This window comes from Vulpes vulpes, chromosome 12 (assembly GCF_048418805.1).
Source record: "Vulpes vulpes isolate BD-2025 chromosome 12, VulVul3, whole genome shotgun sequence".
Lineage (NCBI taxonomy): Eukaryota > Metazoa > Chordata > Mammalia > Carnivora > Canidae > Vulpes > Vulpes vulpes.
This window is the reverse complement of record NC_132791.1, coordinates 10,131,728-10,158,164: the sequence shown is the minus strand read 5'-3', so window position 1 is coordinate 10,158,164 and position 26,437 is coordinate 10,131,728. Positions and strand designations below refer to the sequence as shown.

At 43.9% G+C, this 26,437-nt stretch overlaps 1 protein-coding gene across 20 annotated transcripts in view; it reads right to left on the bottom strand.

The window, feature by feature from the left end:
• Window positions 1–26,437, bottom strand: part of EPB41L4B (erythrocyte membrane protein band 4.1 like 4B) — a 130,381-nt gene that overhangs the window by 19,404 nt on the left and 84,540 nt on the right. For 8 of the 20 annotated variants that reach the window (XM_072727744.1, XM_072727755.1, XM_072727746.1 and 5 more), the window contains exons 16-20: window positions 18,433–18,653; window positions 15,573–15,691; window positions 10,043–10,168; window positions 9,167–9,234; window positions 5,874–5,972 (exon numbers count right to left, since the gene is read on the bottom strand). In XM_072727744.1, coding sequence (XP_072583845.1) covers window positions 5,874–5,972; window positions 9,167–9,234; window positions 10,043–10,168; window positions 15,573–15,691; window positions 18,433–18,653 — 633 coding nt within the window. The remainder of the gene's footprint in view (window positions 1–5,873; window positions 5,973–9,166; window positions 9,235–10,042; window positions 10,169–15,572; window positions 15,692–18,432; window positions 18,654–26,437) is intronic. The other 12 variants (XM_072727745.1, XM_072727757.1, XM_072727748.1 and 9 more) reach the window with 3 other exon arrangements.

Sequence of the window (26,437 nt, the reverse complement as noted above, 5' to 3'; positions counted from 1 at the left end):
GGTGGGGGAGCTCCCCAAACAGATGTCTGCCAGATGTCCAGCTTCCAGGAGGCAAGACAGTGACATTTTTGCCAAAGCCAATTTGGGCTGAATTTTTTTTTTTTTTTGTCATTTGCCAAGGGATTAAAAAAATTGTCTTTATTATGGAAAGATATACATAATATTTATAATTTCTTTTCCATTGGGAAGCGTACATTCACAATGTTGGGGGCCCATCCTCACCATCTCCACCCAAAACTTTTTCATCACCCCCAAAAGCAACTCCGTATCCATGGAACAGTAACTTGCAGTGTCCTCTCCCTGAGGCCCCTGGTAACAGCTGTTCTGCTTTCTGTCTGGATGAATTTAACTATTCTAGGGACCTCATATTAGTGGAATCAAACAATATATGTCCTTCTGTATCTGGTTAATCTCACTTACCATAATGTTTCCAAGGCCCATCCATGTTGCACCATACACCAAAATTTCATTTCTTTTTAAGGCTGGATAATATTCCATTGCATTGATGGGCTATGCTTTGTTTATCCATGCACCTGTTGATGTACTAACGTGTTTGAGATCTTGCTTTCAATTCCTTTGGATTGGGATTCCACTTGAGGTGGAATTGCTGGGTCATATGGTAGTCCTATGCTGAAGTTTTTTGAGGAGCCACCAAACCAAGGGAGTGACCTCCCTTAGGAGGGTAAATACAAGCCATTTAAGAACCAACTGCCCTGAGTGAAAAGTATAATCACCCCTGTCATGGCCTAATAACAACTGTTCCTCTGGTGTGACAAAATAGTTACAGGGGAGGAGCTGGGCACGTTTGTCTGGGGCCTCACAGCTCTGGTCTTGGAACCTCTCTAGTGGAATGGGATGATGCAGGTGCGAAAGTACACTAGACAGGAAGTCACCACGATGGAGAAGTCTGGGTTGCATTCTGGGTTTGTTTCCAGGGCTTGGATTTGTGGGGCAGGCTTGGCCTCCCACCAAGTATATTAAGGCAGGACGCCCTGTTAATCTGCTCATACTGGCACAGGACAGACCAGTGCCATCAATCAGCCATTCTTAGTATGGACAGTATCTTCTTAAACTTACAGAAATTAAGCCAAGTCCTCGATCCCCTAATGTCAACCAGAATGCCGCCTGTGCAGTAAAGGGCTGACCCTGCAGGCCTGGGGTGCTCTAACTCGGCACATTCCAAACCTCTGGCCACTGATGAGCTTCTGGGAGAACCTCGGGGCCCTGGGCATATCTGCATGATAAGGGTGTCACTGCATACCTGACCTTGGGCCATGCCACATAGTCTATGCTAGCAATGTGACTTCTAGTGAAGACCTGCAGACAAAACCTGCTTTTGATTACAGGTCTTCACTATATGCTCACACTAATATCAATTTGATCTTGGGGTTAGGGGTTGCTTGTTGGAGACTGGGTACCTGTTCCATGACTATGTGACTGACCCCCAATAATAAGCCTGGATACCAAGGCGCCGGTGAGTTGCCCTGCTTGGTACTACTTCACATATGCTGTCACATGTTGTTGCTGGAAGAATTAAACACTGACCCTGTGACTCCTCAGGACAAGACAAGTGGAAGCTGGTGTGCCCAGGCTTCTTATCCACTCTGTGTCTTTTCTTTTGCTGATTTTAATCTGTATCCTTCCACTGGAATAAGCCATGACCATGAGGATAACAGCTTTTCTGAGTTTTGCAAGTCCTTCCAGGGAATAATCAGACTTGAGGGTAGTCTTAGGGACCCTGATACATGTTTCCTAGGGGGCTTCCATGTGGAACTCCTAGAGCTACCCCGGCACAGGAGTTATATTTTATTTATGTTTTATTTTTATTTTTTAAAGATATTATTTATTCATGAGAAACACAGAGAGGCAGAGACATAGGATCCCCATAAGGAGCCCTATGTGGGACTCGATCCCCTGACCCAGGATGACTCCCTGAACTGAAGGGAGATGCTCAGCCACTGAGCCACCCAGGCATCCCAGGAGTTCTGTTTTAGAAATGGTGGCTGAGCAAGAGGTGTAGATAAAAGTTCCATGGACAGTGGGCACCAATGTGGCCTGAGCAGGGTCCCTCACAGGGGCCTCATCATGCCAATGGCCTTGTGCAAAATGTGGCCATGGTATACAACTGAGCTGTAGGTGGGACTCGTCGAGGGAGTTTCTGGGGGACTTGGGATCATTCTGTCGACGGAAAAGCCTTAAGAGGAGGATTTAGGACTTAGTTTTAGGAAGGAGACAGGTGAGGCTGGAACAAGTAAGTAGGAAAATGAATAAGATGCCACATATGTAGATCCATGCTGATGAAGTTAATCAGATCAGTAACTCATGCATTTGCCCATATAATTTTTACACCAGCCCTGCATTATAATCTCCACTCTTCAGAGAAGCAGACGCTAGTCAGTGGCTGATTGTGACATGACTTGCTCAAGGTGACACAGCCAGTTAAGTGGAAGATGGGGGTTAAAATTCTTTTCTGCCTCATTACAAAAGAAAATCATAACCTTAAAAGCATAGTTATGTGGTTTAACATTATAGGCCATTAAAAAAAACCATAGCTAATCTCTCACAGCAGGAAGTCAACTGACACTGCCTAAAATTGAAAAAGACTCCAGATTCTTGATGGTTTTTATAACCTTTTTATAACCTCAGATTTTGTGGCAGAGATAATCTGCCTAACTACAATGCGTCTCTCAATTCAACCCCAGTTTCTGAGGTAAATTCATGTTAAATTCATGAAATATCATTTAATAAGGACAATTTTGTGTATAGTTGGATTATTTTCTTTGAAATGATTTCCTTCCATTTTAACAATATGTGAAAAATGTCTACAGCAACAGTCATTAAATGTGAACGTAGGTTATTTTTGATGGCATGATTCTAGGAAAATGGTTAGCTTTTCTCTTCAGACTTACAATATTTTTCTCTTTAGAATATTTTCAGACTTTTATACTATGTTTAAATAAATAGTAAAGTTAAATTTCTAGATGAAAATAAAGCCGCTCATCATTTTCTAAACATCCTGGCTAGTATCAAAGAAGGACACTCTTTCCTGCCTCAAACTCTACATAGAGTTCTGTGTCTCTCTCTTCTCTACACACAGCAGCCACACGTTTCTTCGCTATGTCATTACTTCCAGGAAAGAACATGGCTGAGTTGTTTATATCCTTAAAAGGATCAATTTGGGGACGCCTGGGTGGCTCAGCGGTTGAGCGTCTGCCTTCAGCCCAGGGCATGATCCTGGAGTCCTGGGATCGAGTCCCACGTCGGGCTCCTTGCATGGAGCCTGCTTCTCCCTCTGCCTGTGTCTCTGCCTCTCTCTCTGTGTCGCTCATGAATAAATAAATAAAATCTTTAAAATTATTTTAAAAAAACATCAATTTGAAAACTTGTTCAGAGCATTTGAACATCATGATGCTCTTGGTGGGGAACCCTAAAATCCAAATACAGATCATGCTGGTCTAGGAACTCGGAATATCCCAACAGCCAAAAGGGCTATGTGTGTATGTGTGTATTTATGTGTGTGTGTGTTTCAAAAATAGTAATGCAGAAATATTTTTAAAATGGGAAATCTGGGGATCCCTGGGTGGCTCAGCGGTTTGGTGCCTGCCTTTGCCCAGGGTGTGATCTTGGAGTCCCGGGATCGAGTCCCCCGTCGGGCTCCTGGCATGGAGCCTGCTTCTCCCTCTGCCTGTGTCTCTGCCTCTCTCTCTCTCTCTCTCTCTCTCTCTTTCTCTGTCTATCATGAATAAATAAATAAAATCTTTTAAAAAATAAAATGGGAAATCTGAGTTTTTTCCATCTATATTCCTTGACATTGTGTTTATTAACTTATCAATATCTATGACTGGAAGAGATGAGAAAATACGTGGTGACTAGTGTCAGCAACTGAAGAACTATTTTTATGGCACAAACCTTAAACCTGGGAAAATCTCATCCATTAATTTTTCTTTCATTACTAATGCAGAAAATGCTGCTATTCCTTGATTTTTGAAGCAAAATACTTTGGGGCAACTTAAGAGATACATATATGAAGTTAGAGGTTTGAAAAGGGTTTACTTAAAAGAGCCACTGTAGTGAGTTAAATTTTCTTCCCTTCCAGGCCACGTATTAGTCATTGTTTCCAACATGATTACATATCCCAAATAGGTGATAATAGCATTTGGAGTTTCAAAATGTAAAAGAAAGTCTAATCCTGACAGCTTTATCCTCAAGGGAGCAGATTTTTTTCTGGTTTAATTTGTCCCCCAGAAACCATTAGGACGTTAATTATTTGAATTACTCATTTTGGCTTTCCTAGGAAATACAGCTGCTCTAACTGTCCAGAGTTTCTATTAAGGCTAATGATGTGGGAGGTGGCTGTGTCTTCCTCTTCATCAGGTGCAGGTGGCAGGCTCGAGATGGCTGTTTGAGGAGCGCATCCAGAGTCACCCTCCTCAGCCTACACTTTGCACTCAGGGTACCCCCCAATCTTGACCTTTTCTCAGAGGCTTTCATGTCCTTGAGAAGAGAGGAAAGGGAGATAGTTCATCTTCTGGCCAGGTCCCTTGCTATGGGCTGTACTCGCATTACCCCACGTCAACCCTCACCAAATTCCTCAGGGCTAGGTATGTCACCCATTTTACAGACAAGGAAAGAAAGGCTGAAAAAGTAATTTCTCTAAGAGTTTAGAGCAATAAACTAGCCAGGACTCTGCCAGAAGCCTTTCTGACTCCAGAGCTGCATGGTTTCCATAGCAACCAAAGATATCCCTGCAACCCTCTGACCAATTACACACCCAGCAGAGTGCTACACCAAGGTCAAGAAATGGAACTACCATTGTGATTAGCACTACTACTCTTACTAAAATACTACTACTCTTATTACAGCAGTTGCCTGTCTTCTTTGGATTGTAATTATTTACAATCTGTCTCTCCCTCCAATAAATTGTGACCCCTCAGATGGGAACAGTCAAAGTCATTTTGTTCTTCCTAGAACAGCCTGAAACAACGCTGTGCAAATGGTAGCCAATAAATTTTTGTTAATCTGAACAAAACTGGACAGGCCCTGGTGGTTCTGGGATACTTTGGGATATGACTCCTCCCATAGATCTCATACAGCTCAGTGATTAGTTTTGGTTCTGTTTGCAGACAACGCTACCATTTCACAATTATGGAGTAGAGGTAGCTTTCGATATGGTTTCTCATGATTCCCCATCCTGGTTTTCATGCCCCTGTGTAATCCCTGACCCTTGAGTATGGGCTGGCCCTAGTGACTTGCTTCTAATGAACAGAATATGGCAAAAATAAAAAATAAAATAAAAAAACAAAAAAAGAATATGGCAAAAATAATGGGATGTCATTGTGATTAGGTCACCAAAGGCTGTGACTTTTGCCTTGCAAGAGTTCTCTCTGGCTCTTCTTGTGTACTTTCTCTGATGGGGAAAGCTAGAGAGGTCTACATGGCTAGGAAATGAGGATGACCTCCAGACAACAGCTGGCAAGAACCAAATCCTGTCCCAATCTGCAAGAATAAGCCTTCAGATGAGACCACAGCCTTTGCCCACACCTTGAATGTTAAGAGACCCTGACACAACAGATCCAACTAAGCCATGCCCAGACTTCGAACTCATATAAAGTGTGAGGTAATAGATGCAGACTATTTAAAACCACTAATTTCAGAGTAATTCATTACACAGCAATCAATGATCAATACATATGCCAACCATGTAATGTTTTTAGGGAGAAAAGTCTAGTACCATTATAACCTAAGTTGGAAACAAACTATATTTTGGGGGATGGCTCTTTGGAAATGGTGTGAGAGGCTAAGAAGCATTTATAATGGAAAATGTAGCATCAACTTTGTGATTATAATTGACAAACTTGCAGTACAGAACTCACAAACTGTATTGTCTTGTTAACTTCCTCACTCGGGGAGGCTTGATTTCCGGCTTTTCCATTGCTGGTTGGGTAGTTTCCACACGTATAGGAATAGGACTTCTAGACACATACCAAAAACAGAACATCACCAACAGAAAAGTTTATGGTCTAGTTTTGGCTGTAGGAACTGCTTTCTCAGTTATTTTAAACCCTTAATAACATTGATGGTCAACATATCCATTTTTCCTCCTTTCCACCCTACTTATTAAATATAATTTTTAAATATGTCATAGAAAATCCAAAAAAAAAACCAAAATCATAGGGAAGAAAATATAGCAAGTAAGAACTGAGTATAATTGGGGTACAACATAAAGCTTCCCTGCCCAAAACACCTACCTCCAGGGTTTGGTTCATTCCCAGGTTTTGCCAATAAAATGAGCAAAGAGAAGCCTGTGGATAACCCATTTTTACTTCCAAGTAATCTGGTAGCTATGTTATTTTAAATATAGCACAGAATATATTTTTTAAATATAAACACAGTATTTAATGTGAAAAATGCATAATCAGAAGGCCTTTAAGACTTGTTCTATAACATTTTAATTTTGTGTATATGTGAAAATGGTAAAAATTGTTTCACTTCTATATTTCCTCAAGGAAATATGCCAGATAACCAATGGGCTCAATCAAAACAGTGATTTTTAAGAAAAAGCTTTCACGTGTTTTTGTAGCAGTTTTGACTAATTTCATTTAACAAATCAGAAATTACCTTCTGGGACCTAAGGACATCAAAAGAAGTTGAGGTCCTCAACAAGGAACTTCTGGCAAGTCACTGAACAATTCTGAGCCCCCATTTCCTCTTCTATTTAGTGTCTAATATGATGATGGGCATGTGGCCAGTGCCTAATCAATATTTGTTGAATAAACATGTGAAAGAAGAGCAAATAGAGAAACTGGAGTCACCATAGCTTAGGTTCATGATTTCCTCAAGCTAGGACCCTAGAGTCAACTGAACGTAGTCCCTGGAAGAACTCACGCTCAACCAGGGGAGCACATAAGTTCACTTGGGTGGACTGGTTGGCATCTGGAAAGCTTCATGGAGGAGTTTACACTTAGGCAGACGGAGGGAAGACTTCCAAGGAAGACAGAGTAGAGAGCTACAGAATGCAAGGTGCTGGAACCTCCTGTGGGTGAGGGCTCAACAGAGGAATCAGGCATTTCCACAAGAGGGGGAAGCAGGGACCAGGTCATGAGGGGCCTCAGACTCAGGAGTTTACACTGAAGGTCAAGGTGTCACTAAAGGTTTTAGGCAAGGGAATGGCATAGTCAGGCTTGCTTTCTGGAAAAGCCCTTAGAGCAAGGAAGAGAGTATTGGTGAAGAGATGGAGTCTCTTCAAAGATGCTGGGAGCATCTTTAGAGACTGTGGTAGTAGGTATACAGACAGAGAGATGGTGAAGGCTTGTGGTAGATAAGGGTCATGAAGGATAAGGGTCATGAAGGAGGAAAGGATAGATGTGAGGGGAAATATGAATATCGAATTAGCAAGACATGTGACCAATTTCATGAGGGGATGAAAAAGGAAAGTCCAGGACTCCCAGGCATCAGATCTGGAAAATGGGTAGGTAATAATGCCATTAACCAAGATTGACAAACAGGTTACTGGAGTAGGATGGGAAGGGATGAATTAAGATTTTGAAAACTCCAGGAGGCAGCTGGGTACATTCGCTGGAGTAAGACAACCTTATACTGAGAACACGGATTAGGAATCAAAGGTGACATAGAAAAAGTATCAGTTTTATTTTTAACATCAAGAATTCCCCCAGAGTAGCAGTTCCTGGAACACCCAGGGTACTTGCTGAAATTCTGGTTCCTGTCTACCCCACCCCACCCCAAAGCATCTGAAAGGTCTGGGGTAGGATCCAAGAGTCTGTGTGTGTGTATGTGTGTGTGTGTGTGTGTGTGTGTGTATTTAAGATTTATTTACTTATTTGAGAGAGAGAGAGAGTACACATGCACGTGGTACGGGGGAGGGGGAAGAGGGAGAGAGAGAGAATCTCAAGCCAACTCCTCACAGAGCTCGGAGACTGATATGGGGCTCAATCTCATGACCCTGAGATCACAACCCAGCCAAAATCAAGAGGCTGATGCTTAACCAATGGAGCCACCCAGGCACCCCTAAAGGTCTGTGTTTTTATTTTATTTTTTATATTTTTTTTAATTTTTATTTATTTATGATAGCCACAGAGAGAGAGAGAGAGAGAGGCAGAGACACAGGCAGAGGAAGAAGCAGGCTCCATGCACCGGGAGCCCGACGTGGGATTCGATCCTGAGTCTTCAGGATCGCGCCCTGGGCCAAAGGCAGGCACCAAACCGCTGCGCCACCCAGGGATCCCAGGTCTGTGTTTTTAATGCAATACTGCTGCAGTGACCCTTGGACCCATTCTAGGAAACTCTACCCTAGTGATACCCCGCCAGTATTATCAGACCAAGGTGGCAGTGGAACTGCCATGATTTATAGGTTGTTACCTACTTGGGGCAAGAGGGGAAGGGCGTCTGCTCTCTGTGAGATCAGAGGAGGAAGGTTTTCCTCTGGATTTAAAGTGGTGGTGGCCTGGAAGCTTTAAGGAACATGTGTGGTGGGCAGCCCGGGTGGCTCAGCGGTTTAGCGATGCCTTATAGCCCAGGGCGTGATCCTGGGGACCCGGGATCGAGTCCCACATCAGGTTCCCCACATGGAGCCTGCTTCTCGCTCTGCCTGTGTCTCTGCCTCTCTCTCTCTCTGTCTCTCATGAATAAATAAATAAAGTCTTTATTTAAAAAAAAAGGAACATGTGTGGTTCTAGTACCAGAAAGGAGCTCAGGCATTCTATCTATGCCACCTCATTGCAGAGAGTACGTCAATGGCCAAGGGAAGAGTGATGAACTGAATGGCGACAGAGAGCAAAAGCCCTGTGCGAAGGGGTCTCCCGTGCTCTGTGGAGAAGTCTGGACTCCACTCCGAAAGCAGAGCAGAGTCTTTAAAGAAAGGATGTCAAGCAGGGGAATGACAAGGTCTTATCTGTATCCTTGAGAAGCAACTCAAAGTGATTTCTTTGTTAGCACGGCAGTTAGAAATAAGAAAACCGAGAATAAGCAGCATTTTTGAGACTTGAGTTGTTTTAAGCCAGTCTTTTTCTATCTCTTCGTACTGACATGCTTTGCAATTTTCTTTTTTTCCTCTCTGAGTTTATTAGCAAATGCCCTTGTGAGTCATGTTTCGAGGATAACACTGATGGCACAGGGTATCGTTTCCCCAGTCAAACAAGAAGCAACAGACCTTACATTAGCATCCTGGAGACTGGATTTCTTATTGATATTTATAAACGTTGATTCCTCTTTCCCGACCTGTTAGGGAAAACAGGCAGGTTAGTCAAAAGGGAAAATCTTCTAAGGGCCAAAACTGTCCTCAAGGCTCCAACGTTTGAAGGATCCCAGAAATGGGAAGGTAGCTCAGAGAGGTAGTTCACTGAGTACTCCGTCAATAACAAATTTTCTCCGGTGTTTATATAAGTCAAGAAAAAAATGTTTTCGTGAGTCACTCCCCATCATGGGGATTAACACTTAATCACTCAAAGGCAATCAATGCTTGCATTCAGACATTTATTGAGCACCTGCTAGGTGCCAGCTCATGCTTGAATGGGAAAGGGAGAGTGTGGGAAAAGTCAAACCCACAGTTTAATCCCCCACCTCACATTGTAGATCAAGAATAATAATCAGCTCCATGCTCACATATCACTTACAGCTTACAAAGGAATTTAGAATCTGTCTTTTCATATCAGTGTAACGAGCCTGGGAGGAGTTACGTCATACGATTTTGATAGAAGCCTTGTCCTCCTCCCTCTGGTGAGTCCCACAAAGAATGGTGGGGGAGGAAGGGACACCCACTCGGCCAGTGAGGCCGGCTGAAGGTACACGGGGTGTCAGTGCAGCAGCCCGTGGTATTCAACCCATCAACAACCTACAGAGCTGGCCCGCACACTTTCCCAGTGAAGAACTCTGTGTTTAAATCTCTGTTCACATAACAGGTGTGGCTCCTGTCTCCTGGCTGGACCCTGTCAGACACCATAGCTCAGGCCTAGAGTGCCTCCTGCTTCTGAAGGGCAGGAAGCAAATCTGGGACGTGACGTTGAAGGAATGCACCAGCTCCACGTACCTGCGCACTCACTCGGGATGCGTTCTCCAACTGGGCTTTCAAAATGTTGCACTTCACGTGATCGGCTACAGGGGAAGGCAAAAGTGGGGTCTGAAGAGTCTTCTCAGAAACTTTTTTTTCCTCGGCCTGAGACACACACGACAGATCGTCAACAAAGAGGAAAGAAAACACCTACGTTAACCTTTCCATCAAGCATAACTGCAAATAACACGGTCTTACCACAAGTGTGCCCCCAACTTTTTATGTGGGTGCCACTGCTTCTACTCTTTGCAAAGGATTCACAAGCACATGCTCTCATTCTCTTGTGAAGCAGGGAAAGGATGTACTAGGGGACCTCCGAGCCAGACATCAGGGTGACGGGACAAACAGGAGAGGCTCTTCCGGAGTTCTGCAGCGAGAGCTAGCAGCAGCTCCAGGACGCAAGGTTCGAGTTTTCCATCCCTTAACACAGGGCTGTTCCCTCCATAACTGCCACCTCTTACACAGAAAGACTCAATTCTGTGACTTGTTGGGGAAAGACTGCAAGATAGTCATTGGTATTCTTACAGCAAATCTTGCTGCAAATTGCGAATCTCAAGAAACTTCTATCTATGCCACCTCATTGCAGAGAGTCTCGGATGTCAGCAATCTGGTACCCTGCCTTCACTATTTTGCCATTTCCTAGGTACTAACTAAACATGTGCCTATAATTCATTTTGTTTTTTAATTTTTTTAAAAAGAGTTTATTTATTTATTTATTCATGACACACACAGACAGAGAGGCAGAGACACAGGGAGAGGGAGAAGCAGGCTCCCTGCAGGGAGCCCAATGTGGGACTTGATCCCGGGACTCAGGGATCATGCCCTGAGCTGAAGGCAGATGCTCAACCACTGGACCACCCAGGTGTCCCTCATTTTATTTTTAAAGATTTTATTTTTAAGTAATCTCTACACCCAATGTGAGGCTCAAACCCACAACCCTGAGATAAAGAATCACATGCTGCACAGACTGAGCCAGCCAGGTGCCCCAACATGTACCTATCATTTATATGATCTAGTTAAGGTGGATTATCCTGAGACTACCTCTTTTAAGTGTGTCCTAAACAATAATATCTTTGAAATCATAGGCTTTGTGACTATTACATTTATTATAATAGACATTATGATAATTAACAACTATTAAAAAAATACTCATCTATGTGTATAACCTGAAATCATCTTTGATGGTACACACACCACACTGGGAATAAAACCTTAATGTCAGCCATGCCTATTGTGGTCACTGCATATCCCAGTGCTAATGTGGTGCTTCGTACACAGCAGGTGCTTAATAAATACCTACTAAAGAAGATGATAATGATATATAGTTACTATCAAAAAAGATGTGTTTAGTAAGAAAGGTACAAGACTGTATGCTAAAAGTCAACTTAGTGATAGCAGGACTCAAGGTGGCATGTTAGTACAGTGCAAGAGCAAAATGTGCTAAGGGCCTCAAATCCTGTGAGTTCCTAAATTAATCCCATTTGCTAATTCAAAAGTCCAGTTGAGTACCTTGGTACACATAGCAGGAGTGTTATGAGAGCCCTAGAGGAAGTATAGGGCAATTGGCTGGTTGACATCACTTAATAAAGAAAAGAGAGCACAGAAGGCAGTCTCCCAGCGGGACCTCCAAATGCATCGAGGAGCATTTGGTGTAACAAGTAGAACGAAGCAATTTCATGTAACAGCAAGATCAGCAGAGACAGAAGAGCTGGATTTTAATCTCAGCTCTCTCCCTCCCTGGCACCATAAAACAAAAATGATGACGACGATGAGGATGAAAAGAAAAACAATACCAGAAGCTCATATTTACGGAGAGCTTATTGTAGGGCGGCCACTGACTAAGGACATTTCAGGGGCTCCTCTCATTGAACCATCTCATTTGAAAGTAGATATGATCATTATTGCTATTTTATAGAATCACAAAAACAAAGCAGAGAGATGGTAAGTCACTGGCCCAAGGTCACACAGAAAGGACACAGAAGAGCCACGATTCACACTCAGGATCGGGAGACTCCAAGGCTACAGATCTTGACCACTCAGCCATACTGGATCCCCTTAACCTCCCTGAATCTCAGTTTCTTTCATCATAAGAATACTGTGATAAGCAAATGAGAAAAAAACAAGATAGGAAGGGTACTCTTATGTTAAATTATTTGTTTGGAAAAGAAAACACAACTGAAAGAGAGCATCGGATATGAGACTACTAATAATCCCAAGCCATTGCATTGGGTATAAAGACAACAGGCTCTTTGATTGGAATCATTATCCTAAAAGACTCAGCATCCCCCTGAAAACAAGCCACCTATATATCTTGAAAGATGAGCCTGATAGTAGAGCTCTAGGATAATTTATCTTACGTTTGGAAATCCTGCCACATGAAGATAATTGTTTAACACGAGCATGGGTGTTTTCACTGGGGTGTGAAGAGTTAATTTTTTAATTAGATTTAATTTTCTGGAATGATATGCTGGAATATAAGAATTAAATTGGCTCTAAAGCCCACTTGAGGTTTTTGACAATTGCTTAAGGGGATATAGTTATACTGATGGTAATGACCGAAGATCTATTTTAGAAAAAGTGAATGCTGCTAAAATGAGAAAAGAATGAGAATTCAACATTGGTTTTCCCTTTGAATTTAATTCTTTTAAACTGCTTTTTTGGATATAAAATCAAAGCTGGCTTGTTCTATCTGACGGAGCAGGAGCTATTGGCCAGCTCTATGAATGGATTCAGGTGAGGATCAATATAAAACTTGGAAAATCTGACTATCATTCTATAAATATGTTTGCATCAAAGGCATCTCTAGGAGATAAACATCTGGATTACAAGGAGTCCATCATTCTAGCCTGAAGGATGGTTCCAAGTATGTGCTGCTTTCTCTCTTTTGCATGACCACGTGTTGTGTTTTGCATTCAATTTGAATTGTGAAAAGATGCTTTATCATTCAATATTGAAATACAGATTTTAAAACATACAAATGAATGACAAGTGGGCTTTGAGATGATTACATTTGGAAACAGTCCATCTGTTTGGGGAAGTCATTTGGGGATAAAGAAATGATCAGATGCATTTTTTAGTTGTTTATAAAATTGTTTATACACTGAAATCTGGTGAGATTTAAATTCCTCTGATAATTTCGGGCACAACTTTGGACGTAGGCAACGGAAAGGTCTCCTCACCACCAAATCGAGAACAGGAACTTACCAAATCTTTGAAGAATCAGAGGATTCTTGATCCTTGAGACTGGAAAAAACCCCTGAAAGCCATTGAAGCCATTGGTTGCCAACTGTGATGTCACAAAAAATTGTGAGTTCTGTTGCACAGAATGTTTGATTAAGGAGAAAGAATTGTAGCATGAAGTAACCTCCTTTGCCTATGTGTTAGGACAAACTCAAAGTTATCTGACATCACTTTAGCCCACTTGCTCACTGATGTATCTCTTCAAGTGAAGGAGAAAAAATGCTCAGTAACTCACAGTTGTCTCAGATATACCTTAACCCAGAGCAAGCCACTACTGTTGATGGCCCACCGATATTCATGGCAACTACAAATTACATAGAGCTTGTGAGCAATCTGCTGCTTGCTTTCTGCTTATTTCCTTGCAAAAATAGTTTTGGTTTCTGCCAAACTCTAGGTAAGGCTGTTGAAACCATTTATTGTGTGGATTGCAGAACAAAAGTTTGAAAACAGACTAAGAGAAAGAAGACCAGTGCAGGGGGTATGTGAGACACTGGGTTGGTTCCCTGGCACCTAGTATAGACCTGCTCAATAAGCATTCATGGATTGAGTGAATGTCAGTGCTATTTTATAGGAGGGCTTCTTTCCAGCTGGCCATCAGGGAGGTAGGTACAGAAGAGAAAGAGGGTGAGCGGGCCACTGATGTTGTCAAAGGGACTTTAGGCTGCCCTTTGAGGGAATGAAAAGAAATGAGGGTGCTCTGAGAAATCCTAGAAATCTGGTGTAGGCTAGAGGGTTGGCTGTGGTGGGGGAACAGCCCAGGGAGGAAGTGTAACCTTTCCATGCTCACCAGTGTGCATAAGGAGGTAGGGCTTCCTGGGCCAGATCTTCCGACTTCCTATGCCCTCTTAGAAAGGGGCAAAGCTAAGCATCAGAGTGGAAGAAACAATTCACAAGTGAAAGACACTGCTTTGGGGGATTTTAAAAATTAAAATATGTGTAAAACACTGGTTCCCAACTAGGGATGGTGTTGCCCTTTAGGGGATATGTGACAGTGTCTGGAGACAAGGTTGGCTGTCAAGCCTGATGGAGATTCAGCGGGTGAAATCCAGGGATGTCGTCAAACATTCTACAATGCACAGGACAGTTCCTCCGCAACAAGCACAGCCCAAAATGTCAGTCGTGTCAAAGCTGAGAAACTCTAGTGTGCAAATGAAGAGGCGTGTTGGAGTGCAGAGGCACTGGACCAGGAGTTAGGGATGCAATGATTCAGCCCCAGCTGTGGGACCTTGAGAAAGTAATTTCCCTTCCTCTGATCTCAGGTGGTAAGAAAGTTGAACTAAATCGTAGGTTGAATCCTGTACTGACATTCTCCAGTTGTAGGATAAACTTTGGCTTTCTAAGGCTGTTCATTTGGATATAAGAACAGGTCTAGCCAAAGGAGAATTTTGCTCCCAGCATCTTTTTCTCTCTTCTCTCCTTCCCTCCCTCTTTCAATCCTTCCCTTCTTTCCATTTGCAAACAGTTATTGAACACCTACTATGTGCCAGGTGCTGTCAGGGAGAGAGAGAGACAGGGTGCTGTGTCTCCCCTGAAATCATATGTTGAAGCCTTACCCCACGTAGGATGGCATTTGGAGATGGGGCCCTTGGGAAGTGAACAGATTCAGATAAGGTCATGGGATGGGGCCCTCATCATAGGATTAGTGGCTTTATAAGAGGACGAAGAGAGATCTGGCTGGCTCAGTCAGTAGAAATGCAACTCTTGATCTCAGGGTTGCGAGTTCAAGCCCCACCCTGGGTATAGAGATTACTCAGGAATAAAATCTTTTAAAAAGGAAGAAAGAAAAATTGAACTCTCTTTGCAGGTGAGGACACAGTGAGAAGGCAGCCATCTGCAAGGTAAGAGGAGAGCCCTTCCCAGGGAATCAAAGTGGTTGACACCTGGATCTTGGCCTTTCCAGCCTCCAGAACAGTGAAAAATAAATGTCTATTGTTTAAACCACCCTGTCTATGGTATTTTGTTATAGCAACCCGAGCAGACCAATACAGACAGGTAAAGACAGAAAGAGGTAAACGTGGGCGCCTCCTCACTGAGGTCAAGAAGGAGGAGAGGTCACTAGCAGATCCAGCCTGTCAGCCTCAGCACCAAGGGCAATTCCCAGCGCTGTAATTCAGCCAAAAAGAGTGTAAGTAAATTCCTGCTTTTAAGAGACTGAGCAGAAATGTTAGGAAAAATTGAGTAGAGATCCTTCCAAGACAAAGGCATGTAACCTAGGAGGTGGGGCAGGGGACTAATGAGAGGCTCATCAGCCAGCCCTGGTCCCCGGTACCTTATTTATGTTGATGTGCAGAGCAGGCCAGGGGCCAGCAGCCTTCACGGTTTCCAGTTCCAGCTTCTTCAGATGGGCGGCAGCCTCGCTGAACAGGGCAGGTGCTCCTGGACTCAGTTCTACAAGTGGCCGGGGGGGAGGGGGGCGGCGATGAAGAAGAAAAGGTGGAAAGGACAGAGAGAGAGACGTGATAAAAGATGCTGATCCTGAACCCCCAGCACATTTCTGCCTGCCTCCTCCACTCCCCTCCGATTCCCTGAATACGCACCAGCTGATGTGCTGTGAGAACAGCCAAAATCAAGGCTTCAAAGCCTACCTCCCCCACAGACGAGCTGGGTGGCCTTGGGCAAGTCACTTCATGTCTCTGAGCCTCTGGGCCATTTTCACATGAAAATAAAACTACATCCCCCACAGGGCTGCTGTGAATATGAGGTGAGGTCATTTAACTACAAATGCATTATTAACGAGAAAACGCTACGCAAATTAGAAAGATGAGTGTTTGGGCTAACAGGCGTAGGAAGAAGGTGCCCTTGAAAACTGTGTTATGTTTCTAAGACCAAATTCATTGATTTTTGATTTCTGTACTAGTTTGGATTAGTTTGCCACCACTCTTCCCACTGGGTGGTATTTACCCATTTATACAGAGAAGTTTTTATTAATTATTAAGTATTCATTACATATTAAAGCTTGGGCCAAGTATCATTTGGAATTGGGATTGGGGCAGCTGGAATCAAAAGATAAACGAGGCATAGTTCTAGTCTACTGGGGGAGACAGAGACATGTGCAGACATCAAAGGTTATGTAGTTGCTAGAGGGCCAAAAGGGAAGGTGCTCCAAAGCCGGGAACCAGAAAGGCGTTAGAGAAAGTTTCACCCACGACATTTGAGTTGGTTCCTGAAGAAATGTGTGGGCGTTCACTAGGGTATAGAAAAGCCTTCCAGGCAGAGGGAACAGCAGGTGCAAAGGATAGTGCTAGAAGACAGCACAGTAATTGGGGAGAGGGGAGTAGTTTTGTGGGGCTAGACTGTAGTGAAGACTCGGGGGAAGACCAAAGGCTCGGCAGGGGCCAGGCAGGGAAGGTCTGCGTGTGGCCATGCCCAGAAGGGTAGGCTTGACCTCAGGACAGTGACATACTATTGAAAGGCCCCTCCCCCCCCCTTTTTTTTTAAGATTTTACTTGTTTATTCATGAAATACACAGAGACACAGGCAGAGACACAGGCAGAGGGAGAAGCAGGCTCCCTGCAGGGATGCGGGACTCGATCCCAAGACCCTGGGATCATGACTTGAGCCAAAGGTAGATGCTCAACCACTGAGCCACCTGGATGCCCCACCACCGAAAGGTCTTAAGGCATTTGGTCGGAGCTCTCACTCTGGCAGCTATAAGATGGAGACTGCGTTGGAGGAGGTGCCCCGTAGGGGCTGTGACAGATACCCGGATATAAAAAGATGAGGCATGGCCTAGATGAGGCAGTGTGCATAGCGATGGGGGTGCAGAGTTCTGATTCACCAACACCACGTGAATGATGAATTTCCGTTTCAGACTCAACCAACCCAGAATTGTTCCCTGTGGTCTACGGTTGAAGCCTCCTCATCAGCTCACCCTTTCACCACCACCCAGACTCATGAGATGTCAGAGCTGGAAGATTCCATGGCCATCCACCAGATACCCTCTCCCCCATCTCATAGATGAGAAAACTGAGGGTACAAGAGGGAACACAGCTCAATAATGAAAACCAGAATCGAAGTGTCTTGACCCCTGCCTCTAGCTCAATGTTCTTGCTCATCATATGTGATAAAGAACCAGCTTGGGATGCCTGGGTGGCTCAGCGCTTACGCGCGTCTGCCTTCGGCTCAGGGTGTGATCCCGGAGTCCCGGGATCGAGTCCTGCATCCGACTCCCTGCATGGAGCCTGCTTCTCCCTCTGCCTGTGTCTCTGCCTCTCTGTGTCTCTCATGAATAAATAAATTTTAAAAAACTTAAAAAAAAAAAAACACCAGCTCTTCCCCCTCTGGTCTGTCACTGATCAACTCTTTGATAATAAAGCTAAGAAAAGGGAGCTTCTAGAAAAATGAAATCATACAAAACCCAAGCCCACTTTTAAATTAGTTTTAAAGGATATAAAAATCACTCTATCCTATTGCTAAAATGTTTCCAGCTGCCTACTCTCCCATTTCCACAACCTCTCTCACTGGGATCTGAAAGGGTGCACACCTGGTCCTCCCTGACATCACCTTGCTCCCCTGACATCACCTTGCTCTCGGAAGAGGGATGTCCGAAATGGGACAGAATAGGTTGTCCTGTCACCAGGAAAAGCAGAGATTCCAGCCTCCTGGCTCCCCCTCCTCTTCCTATTACTTGAGCCAGTGGAAGTAGGAACTGCTAAGGTGTGCGGTGGAGACAGAATTGCAACAGTGGAATTAAATTAAAGTTTACTGGTAAACCACAATCCCTAAGCTGCTCCTGCTTAAACGCACAAGGCTCTTTTTTTTTTTTTTTTTTAAGATTTTATTTACTTATTCACGAGAGAGAGAGAGAGAGAGAGAGAGAGAGAGAGAGGCAGAAACACAGGCAGAGGGAGAAGCAGGCTCCCTGCAGGGAGCCTGACATGGGACTCGATCCCAGGACTCCAGGATCACGCCCTGAGCCCAAGGCAGACACTCAACCTTTGAGCCCCGCAGGCGCCCCAAATGCACAAGGCTCTTGTCTGCTCTGGCCCAGGCCTGGCAACCCAGCTCTGACGTGACTGCCTTTCTGCGCTGCTCTGGAAGGTCTTGGGGCTCTAGGGAAACCGTCCATTCCCTGCAGCATCCCTCCCCTCCCCTCCCCTCCCCTCCCCTCCCCAACTTACTCGACTTACTGGACTTACTCGTAAGGGATTTGCTGCAGGAGTTGGGAGACCTCGCAGGCCCCTCCTTGTTGTCCAGCGTCAGCGAGAGGCCGTAGCTGGGGTGGTGCTGATGCTGGTGCTGGTGGTGATGGTGGTGGTGTCTGGCCGAGGCCCGGGCAGTGCCTCCGTTCTCCTCGATGCCGAAGGGCAGCCGGTCGGAGCTGCTGAGCCCTGGGGAAGGGAGCGGGAAGCTGTGGAGGGTGTCAAAGTCAGGATTTAGAAAAGGAAAGTGTCTTGACATTCCCGTGCGTTTTTTTTTTAAGATTTTATTTGTTTATTCATGAGACATACACACACACAGAGAGAGAGAGGGAGGCAGAGACAGGCAGAAGGAGAAGCAGGCTCCATGCAGGGAGCCCTACGTGGGACTTGATCCCGGGTCTCCAGGATCACACCCTGGGCCGAAGGCAGCACTAAACCACTGAACCACCTGGGCTGCCCCCTGAGTACTTTCAAAGACGTTCTCTGGCCCTTCACAACCGAGAGAAACGGGCTCAACCACCAGATCTGCGGGGTTTGCATGAAACAGGACACGATGGCGACACCGCGCTCAAAGTAGAAGGTGGACATTTGCGTATATCAGAGACCCTGCACCTTAACCCAATGCTGAATTTGAAGCCAAATAACTTCAAGAAAAGACATCCCTTAAGTGGGCGGAGGAAATAAAAAGCAATACTAGCAAGTCATCTGTTGGCCATCCTGGGCCAAGATCGTGACACACACAGAAGTCTTGACCCCCCACAGAAGACACCTGCGAAGGGTACGATTCCACTTGTTCTCTCCGTTTCCACCACAACCGCCCTAGAGGGAGCCCATGTCATTGGTCATCGCCCGCTTAGACTCCTGAAACAGACCCCGTTCCTCCTGCCTCCACTGTCCCGTGCAGCCCACGGGCCGCAGAGCCGTAGCCAGGGCCCCGAGCTTATGCCCCGGGCCGCGTCTGGAGCCGGGGCTCAGGACAGGTTCACACCATGTACGTGTGTGTAAGGGTGTGGAATTGGGCGTGACTCGGCTTCTTGGGCTCACAGCCCAGCCTCACCTCCCCACCACGGAACGTACGCAAGGGTGTCCAGCTTCCCCACGCAGCCCGTAACAGGGGCAGCAAAAGGTGCACCGAGTGGAAGTCGAAAGGCCTGGGCTCTAGTGTTAGTTCTGTCCCAACCTTGTGCAGGAACCTGGGGCAGTTGCTCTGGGCTTCGGTTTCCTCCTCTGCGACAGGAGGTGGGTCAGGTGATGCTGGGTGCATTTCCAGGCCTGAAAATCATCCTTTCTCCCAACTATGGACCTACGGCTTGCTCCATCCCAGGGAGTGTACTAGCCAATCTCACATAAAATGATGCCATTTTATGGATGTCGAGACCTTTGCTTGGTACAATAGTAGGTACTCCATAAGTTCTTGAGGAAGGGAGACAGGAAGGGAAGGAAGAAGGATTAATGAAGCGGTGCATCTGGAATTTGACAACAGCTATGTGGATGCCAAAGCCCGTTGGCATTTTTTTCCTGTCTCTCATGTATGTTGAAAATAGTATCTGTCCTAAAGAAACAGAGTCTGGGGTCTCAGGAGAGACAAAATTCTCTTTAGCCTCAGAGGATTCTAGGGGCTTCCCCCCTTAGGGCTCCTCTTGAATTACCCTGAGTGTGAGAATGAACACCCAAGGGGCAAGATGTCCCCTAGCAGAGATCTGGTGCACATTTAGGGCTGGAGGTGGAGTTGGAAAGCTTTCAGCAAGACCTTCTGAGGAATGGCAAACAGTCACCATCTCCCATGCCAGCTCCAAGTGATTGTCACCCTTTGCTTGGAAAGTAAGATTGAGAAGGATTCTGAGGTTGTGCCCAGCTCAGGAGGAGAGAGGGCTGTGATTGATTAGTGATGTTTGCCATGGACTTGGGCTACAGCAGTGGTATCATGTACTCGTCTTTCCAAGTTACGAGTGTGTGATTTTTTATTTCAAGGAAACCCAGAGTGAAAAGTTAAACAGGGAAATAAATATATATGCAGGGAGTGATAAATTGCATTTAATAACATGTCAAATGAAATATGCATGTGTGATTTTCCTTTCACAGCTACTTATGGGGAAGACGGAGCAAGACAAATGGGAAGAGAAATAAGGGGTCAGAGAAGCTGCTTGAATCTTGTCAGGGTAAGGGTGTCTAGGCAAGCAAAGGTTTCTAAGCAGGAGTGGGATGACCTAGGAGCTCCCTCAGCTCATTCACGTGAAGGATCACCATCCCGGAGATCTTAGTTCATGGAGTTTTATGGAGTTGTGGGTCTGTTAAGGAAACCATTGCTCATGGCCTCATGGACTCTAAAGAGGTGCAGTTCACATCGTCTATGATGGCATCATAGAGTAAATGGCATCCATGAGAATTGTATCTGCCCTATTCACAGGGACCCCAGAGAAAGTCAAGCCCACCCAGAGGGTCCAGCAGCACTCAGCAGCCCCAGAGCCTTGGGGCGAACCACTGGTTAAAGTTCAGAAATGAGACCAGTTCCATGCTCGTTGTCAACAGAGACTGAGGTTCATGAAGCTTCTGGCATTCTGGAAAGAAGGTCACAAGTCCTGATTTTTCAGAGGGTGATGGAAGAGGGGTATGTAGGCTTCCACCTCTGCTTCCATGGGCTGGCAGTTAAGAAGAAATCTGGGGCAGAAGAAGAGGGCTACCTGTGTGCTCAGGACTGGGAGAGAGACCCTGGGACCCCAGCATGCTCAATCAAAATGCGTTGCATACTGAGTAATGGGATAACTATTTAAAATATTAATAATATTATTATAATATCAGTAACATATTCATTGTTATGGTATTATAGTATTACTATAATAATATTAATAATATTACTGTCCTATCATTTACTAAATATTACAATTAGTATAATGGCATAATTTTCCAGAATAATCCTCCAGAATCCACTGCCAGAACTGTGACCAGGGCAGGGTCCAGAGCTGGAACACAGAACTCAGAGGGCTTTCTCTCAAAAATAAGGCCAGGGATGAAGAGGGTGTTCTTGAAGCCAATTGTACCATATATTCAATAGCTCAGCCAAATTCTGGGGATCAAATCCTGGATAAGAAATCACAGAATTATAAAACTGGAGACCCTCTATTTGTCGGTTTTATGTGAATATTAAAATCACCAGGGGAACTCCCACACACTGCTGGTGGGAATGCAAAATGGTACAGCTGTTTGGGAAAACACCCGAAAGTTCCTCAAAATGGTTAAACACAGAAAGTTACCATATGACCCAATAATTCTACTCCTAGGTATATACTCAAGAGCAATGAAAACATGTCCATGCAAAAACCTGTCCATGAATATTCATAGCAGCATTAATCATAGTGGCCAAAAGGTAGAAACAACCCAAATGTCCATCAACTGTTGAACAGATAACATGCGGCACAGCCATATGATGAAATATTATTCAGCCGTAAAATGGAATGAAACACTGATCCATGCTATGATGTAAAGGGACCTTGAAAAACATCATGCTGAGGATTCCATTTGTAAGAAATGTTCAGAATAGGCAAAACCATAGAGACAGAAAGTAGATTAGTGGTTACCTAGGCCTGGGGAGGATGGAGGGGAGGGACAGGAAGTGACTGCTAATGATACAGGGTCTCTTTAGGAGAGGTGGAAAAGTTCTAGAATTAGATTTTAGTGATGGTTGTACAACTTCGTGGAAATGCTGAAAACCACTGAACTGTACAATTTAAATTGGCGAATTGTATGATACTAGCTTCTATCTTTATAAAATTGATTTTTAAAAGTCGCCAGAGAAGATTTTGAAAAATATCAATGTCTAGCCCCTACCCCGGACCAGTTACACAATCATCATCGAGGGGGCAGCCAGGGCTGAGAAGCACTGCCCCAGTCCAACCCTTTTATTTTGCAGACGAGGAAATGGGGCCTGCTGGGGGAATGAGGTGACCGGGTCATACCGTGGGCAACTGGCTGAGCCTGGGACACAATCCAGGACTACTGCCTCTCTGCTTGCTGCCCATCTGCTACGTCTTCCCATCTGTCTTGGCTTCTATTTAAGGCAGCGAATGCACTCATCGGGAAAATCCTGAGACCTCCTCAGAACTTCACTGCCTGAGACATCCTTGTGTACACATCTTGCCTTCCCAACGACACAGTAGGAACAGTGACTGTTATGTCACATGTTTTCATATCCTCCGCTGTGCTAAGCACACAGCAGGTGTTCAACTAATACTGGTTAGGTTGAAAATAAAATTAAATATCAATGCATCCAATAAGTATTTAAGGGCTAACTCTTGTGCCCGGCACTGCGTTGGGCACAAGAGTGAAGAGACAAGCGAAAGGCTGTCCTTGCCCTCAAGGAGCTCACTGCTGGGTAACAAGTCCAAGGCAGTGTGACAGGTGCTTTGATGAGGCTTAAGTGAGGAGAGGTACCTAATGTAGCCCAGGGAAGAGCCAACAGGGAAGAAGAGTCTCTGTGCATGTTTTAAGGGAAAGTTCTCATTTTTTTCCCCCTGAAATGACCCAGTTGTCCCAACATCAGCAAAGGAATAATTCATCTTTGTCCTACTAACTTAAAATGCCATCTTCTGCAGGTGCCTCTCACTTTCCCGAATGTGCTCAGATCCCTGCTCTGCTCTGCCCTCACCTGCTGTGTTTCCAAGGAAATACATTTCTCAGGCTCCCTGCCCTCTGGCTTTTACGTAGGCTTGGCCAGTGGGAGGCACTGGCAGACTGGAAGGTGAGTAAAAGGGGTAAGCCAAGGTATTGCTTCCATGTCTCTTTCTGCCTCAGGTGATGTTTCTAGCAGTTGCTGTGAGTTCCCTATGGCTGGAGCACTGCTACCTCCCTCTCTGTCCCCTTGTCCCTCTTGCTCTAGTTCTAGTGTTGCCTCATTGGCCAATTTAGCTTCCTAGTTCTTCATCCCTTGAATTGTGTAACCAATTCCCTGTATGAAGCTCCTTCTGTAAGAAATGCCTCCTGTGGTTTCAGTTTTCCTGATTGCCCATGACTGACACACAATATCCTTACTTTGTTCTGGGTGGTTTTTCCGTAAATAACCTTTGCCATACACACCTCTGCCACAAACACTTCCACCCCATTTCCACTGCATATCTCATCAGCTGTAAGAGAATTCTGCTGTAAAATATAAAATAACTGGCTGACAGTCTGGTTTCATTGCTCCATTGGCAAAGTTCCCATTTTTATAGCCTGTAAATCTTAGCCAGCCCTCATAATGGTCCATAGGGCAATGAGTATATGGGGTGGTCTTAATTTAGTGGACGATAACTACGGATGTCAGCTTGATAGAAAATGCGGTGATAAAAACTTTACTGGAAGTGTGAAATAAGAGTGTAAAGCCAGACTGCACACTGTATACTGTGATAGGAAACGACACGCCAGTTGCAATGGTAACAAAGCTCAGTGCGAACGCGTTATAGCATTAGCAGTTCTTTTCCCATAGAACTTTGGAACATCTAGCAGCAGTCACGGGACAATACACTAAGAACAAACAACAGTGTGGAAGGCTTTCAGGAAACAATAAAAAGCCCAGCTGTAAATATGTATCCTAGCACTTGGAAACTGATGCCTCTGTTAATGAAAGAAGAAATCTTAGTGACAAAACTAAGATTGGGCAATGCCAATCTTAGGGCAATGCCAAACGAGGAGATGGATCATTAAGCCCCCCCCCCCATCCAAAATACATATAATACTATGAACAGAAGACTTTGAAGACAAGCACTTAGGTACAACCTACAAAATAAAATCTGTTATTTGTGCAGGGTTGCCGCGACTCTATGCTATATGTTTTCGATGTGTTCAAATATTTTGTATTTTGCATTGAAGTCTTTGAGATTTTGTTTATCAATTTCACATGTTTCATTATGTCCTTTTATTTTTTTTTTTAGATTTTATTTATTCATGAGAGACACAGAGGGGAGAGAGAGAGAGGCAGAGACACAGGTAGAGGGAGAAGCAGGCTCCATGCAGGGAGCCTGACATGGGACTCGATCTCGGGTCTCCAGGATCAGGCCCTGGGCTGAAGGCAGCGCTAAACCACTGAGCCACCCGGGCTGCCCTCATTATGTCCTTTTAAAGGAATGTCCTTGGGGCAGCCTGGGTGGCTCAGCGGTTTGGCACCTGCCTTTGGCCCACGGCATGATCCTTGAGACCTGGGATTGAGTCCCGCGTTGGGCTCCCTGCATGGAGCCTGCTTCTCTCTCTGCCTCTATGTCTCTCGTGAATAAATAAATAAAATCTTTTAAAAAAATAAAGGAATGTCCTTCTTTTATTTTTCATGATTTTTATCTTTTAGGGCAAAATTACCTTACAGCCAAGTAGTTATGCAGAGAAAATGTTTGCAGCGAAAATGCTTGTGGTAGAGATGCTTATGGTGAAAATACTGGACATGTATTTATGGCTGTTTCTAAATTTTTCCTATTTGTATTGATCTATTTATCTATAACTCGACCAGCGCTAAATTGTCTTAATTACTTCTGTTTTAATATATATTTTAAAATATCGGATAGGACAAATCTTGTTCCCTTACCCATATCATTTTTTCTTGACTATTATTATGCGCTTATTCTTTCAGATTATTTTACAACTCAAGTTACCACCAAAAAATCCCACTGGAATTCTGATTTGGATTTGAGAAAGGGTATTCATAAGGAATAGAGTATTTTTCACGATTTACTCAGATCTTTTAAATATCCTTGAGTTAGAATTTTTGACTTTTCCACAAAGGTAAGCAACATATATTAATTTAATTCCTAGGTATACTTCAGTTTTGTCACAATTGAAAATAAAGATTTCACGTATTACTATCTTTTCTCTAATTCCATACTACTAGATACACAAAATCATTGAGTAGGATATTTCTGCTTCTGGCCAATTTGCTAAACTCTTTTATTAACTGTATTTCATTTGTATTTTAGATAATCACATACATTTTATTTCTTCTTTTCTGGCATTTATTGCTTATTTTGTTTTCTTGGCTTATTGCATTGGTAAGGCCTCCAGAATGATGTTGAATATTAATAGTCCTTATTTCTGCAGTTTGTAAATTATCTAATGTTTCAACATTAAAGTTTGGTTTCTGACAAATTCTACTTCATCAGATTAGAGACAGTCCTTTCGCTCTTAGCCTACTAAGAACCTGGAAACGTTAGCACCATTTATTCCGAGCAAATCCATGCTATACTCAGTGAACACTACTTCCTTAAGTAAGTGCTTAAAAAAGATTCTGTTTCAATATCACCATCAAGATTATCAGTCCAGTTTTTAAAATTCATTTTTCAAGAAACTGTATGACATTTCCCTGTCTGTTCTGGCATTTCCCTGAGATTCCATAGTTTTTCAAAGCATAGTGATGCTGACTTAGCAATGACATATGCAAATTCTCTCATTATTCCTCATGGCCATTTTTCTAAGCCCGCAGGCTTAAACTAATTACAAAACAGCAAAGTAGTTCCCGACTACTCTCTCATCTTGGACTTCAGTTTCCTTCTCTTTGTTCTTTTTCACCCTTGGCAGTTAGTATTTTGCCTGGTTGCCTTATCGGAAAGGAGAAAAGCAAAACAGAAGTTGAGTAGTGCTCATTCTATTCGTTAATCTCCTATACTATTCTCAGGAATGGCTATCACAGATCACTCCAAAATAAAATCTTATGAAAAAATAGAATGGCTGTCATTAGATTAGTCATCTTTTTACTCCAACTAAACCATACATTTACAAAACTTTAAAAGTCCTTTTAAAAAACAGTACATATATATCTATATATATAGATCTATCTATCTATCTATCTATAAACGGTCTATACCCCTTCTTTTTTTTTTTAAATATGTTCCACCTTCCATCTATCTAAAATAGTGTTTTAAGCTGTGGGTCCCTAAATGCCTTTCTCTTTCAGATGATCTAGGATATATTCATAGTCCACATGAAAAATATTCCCTTTTAGACCTATTTTCTCTTTGACATGAAGGATTAAACCCTGAGT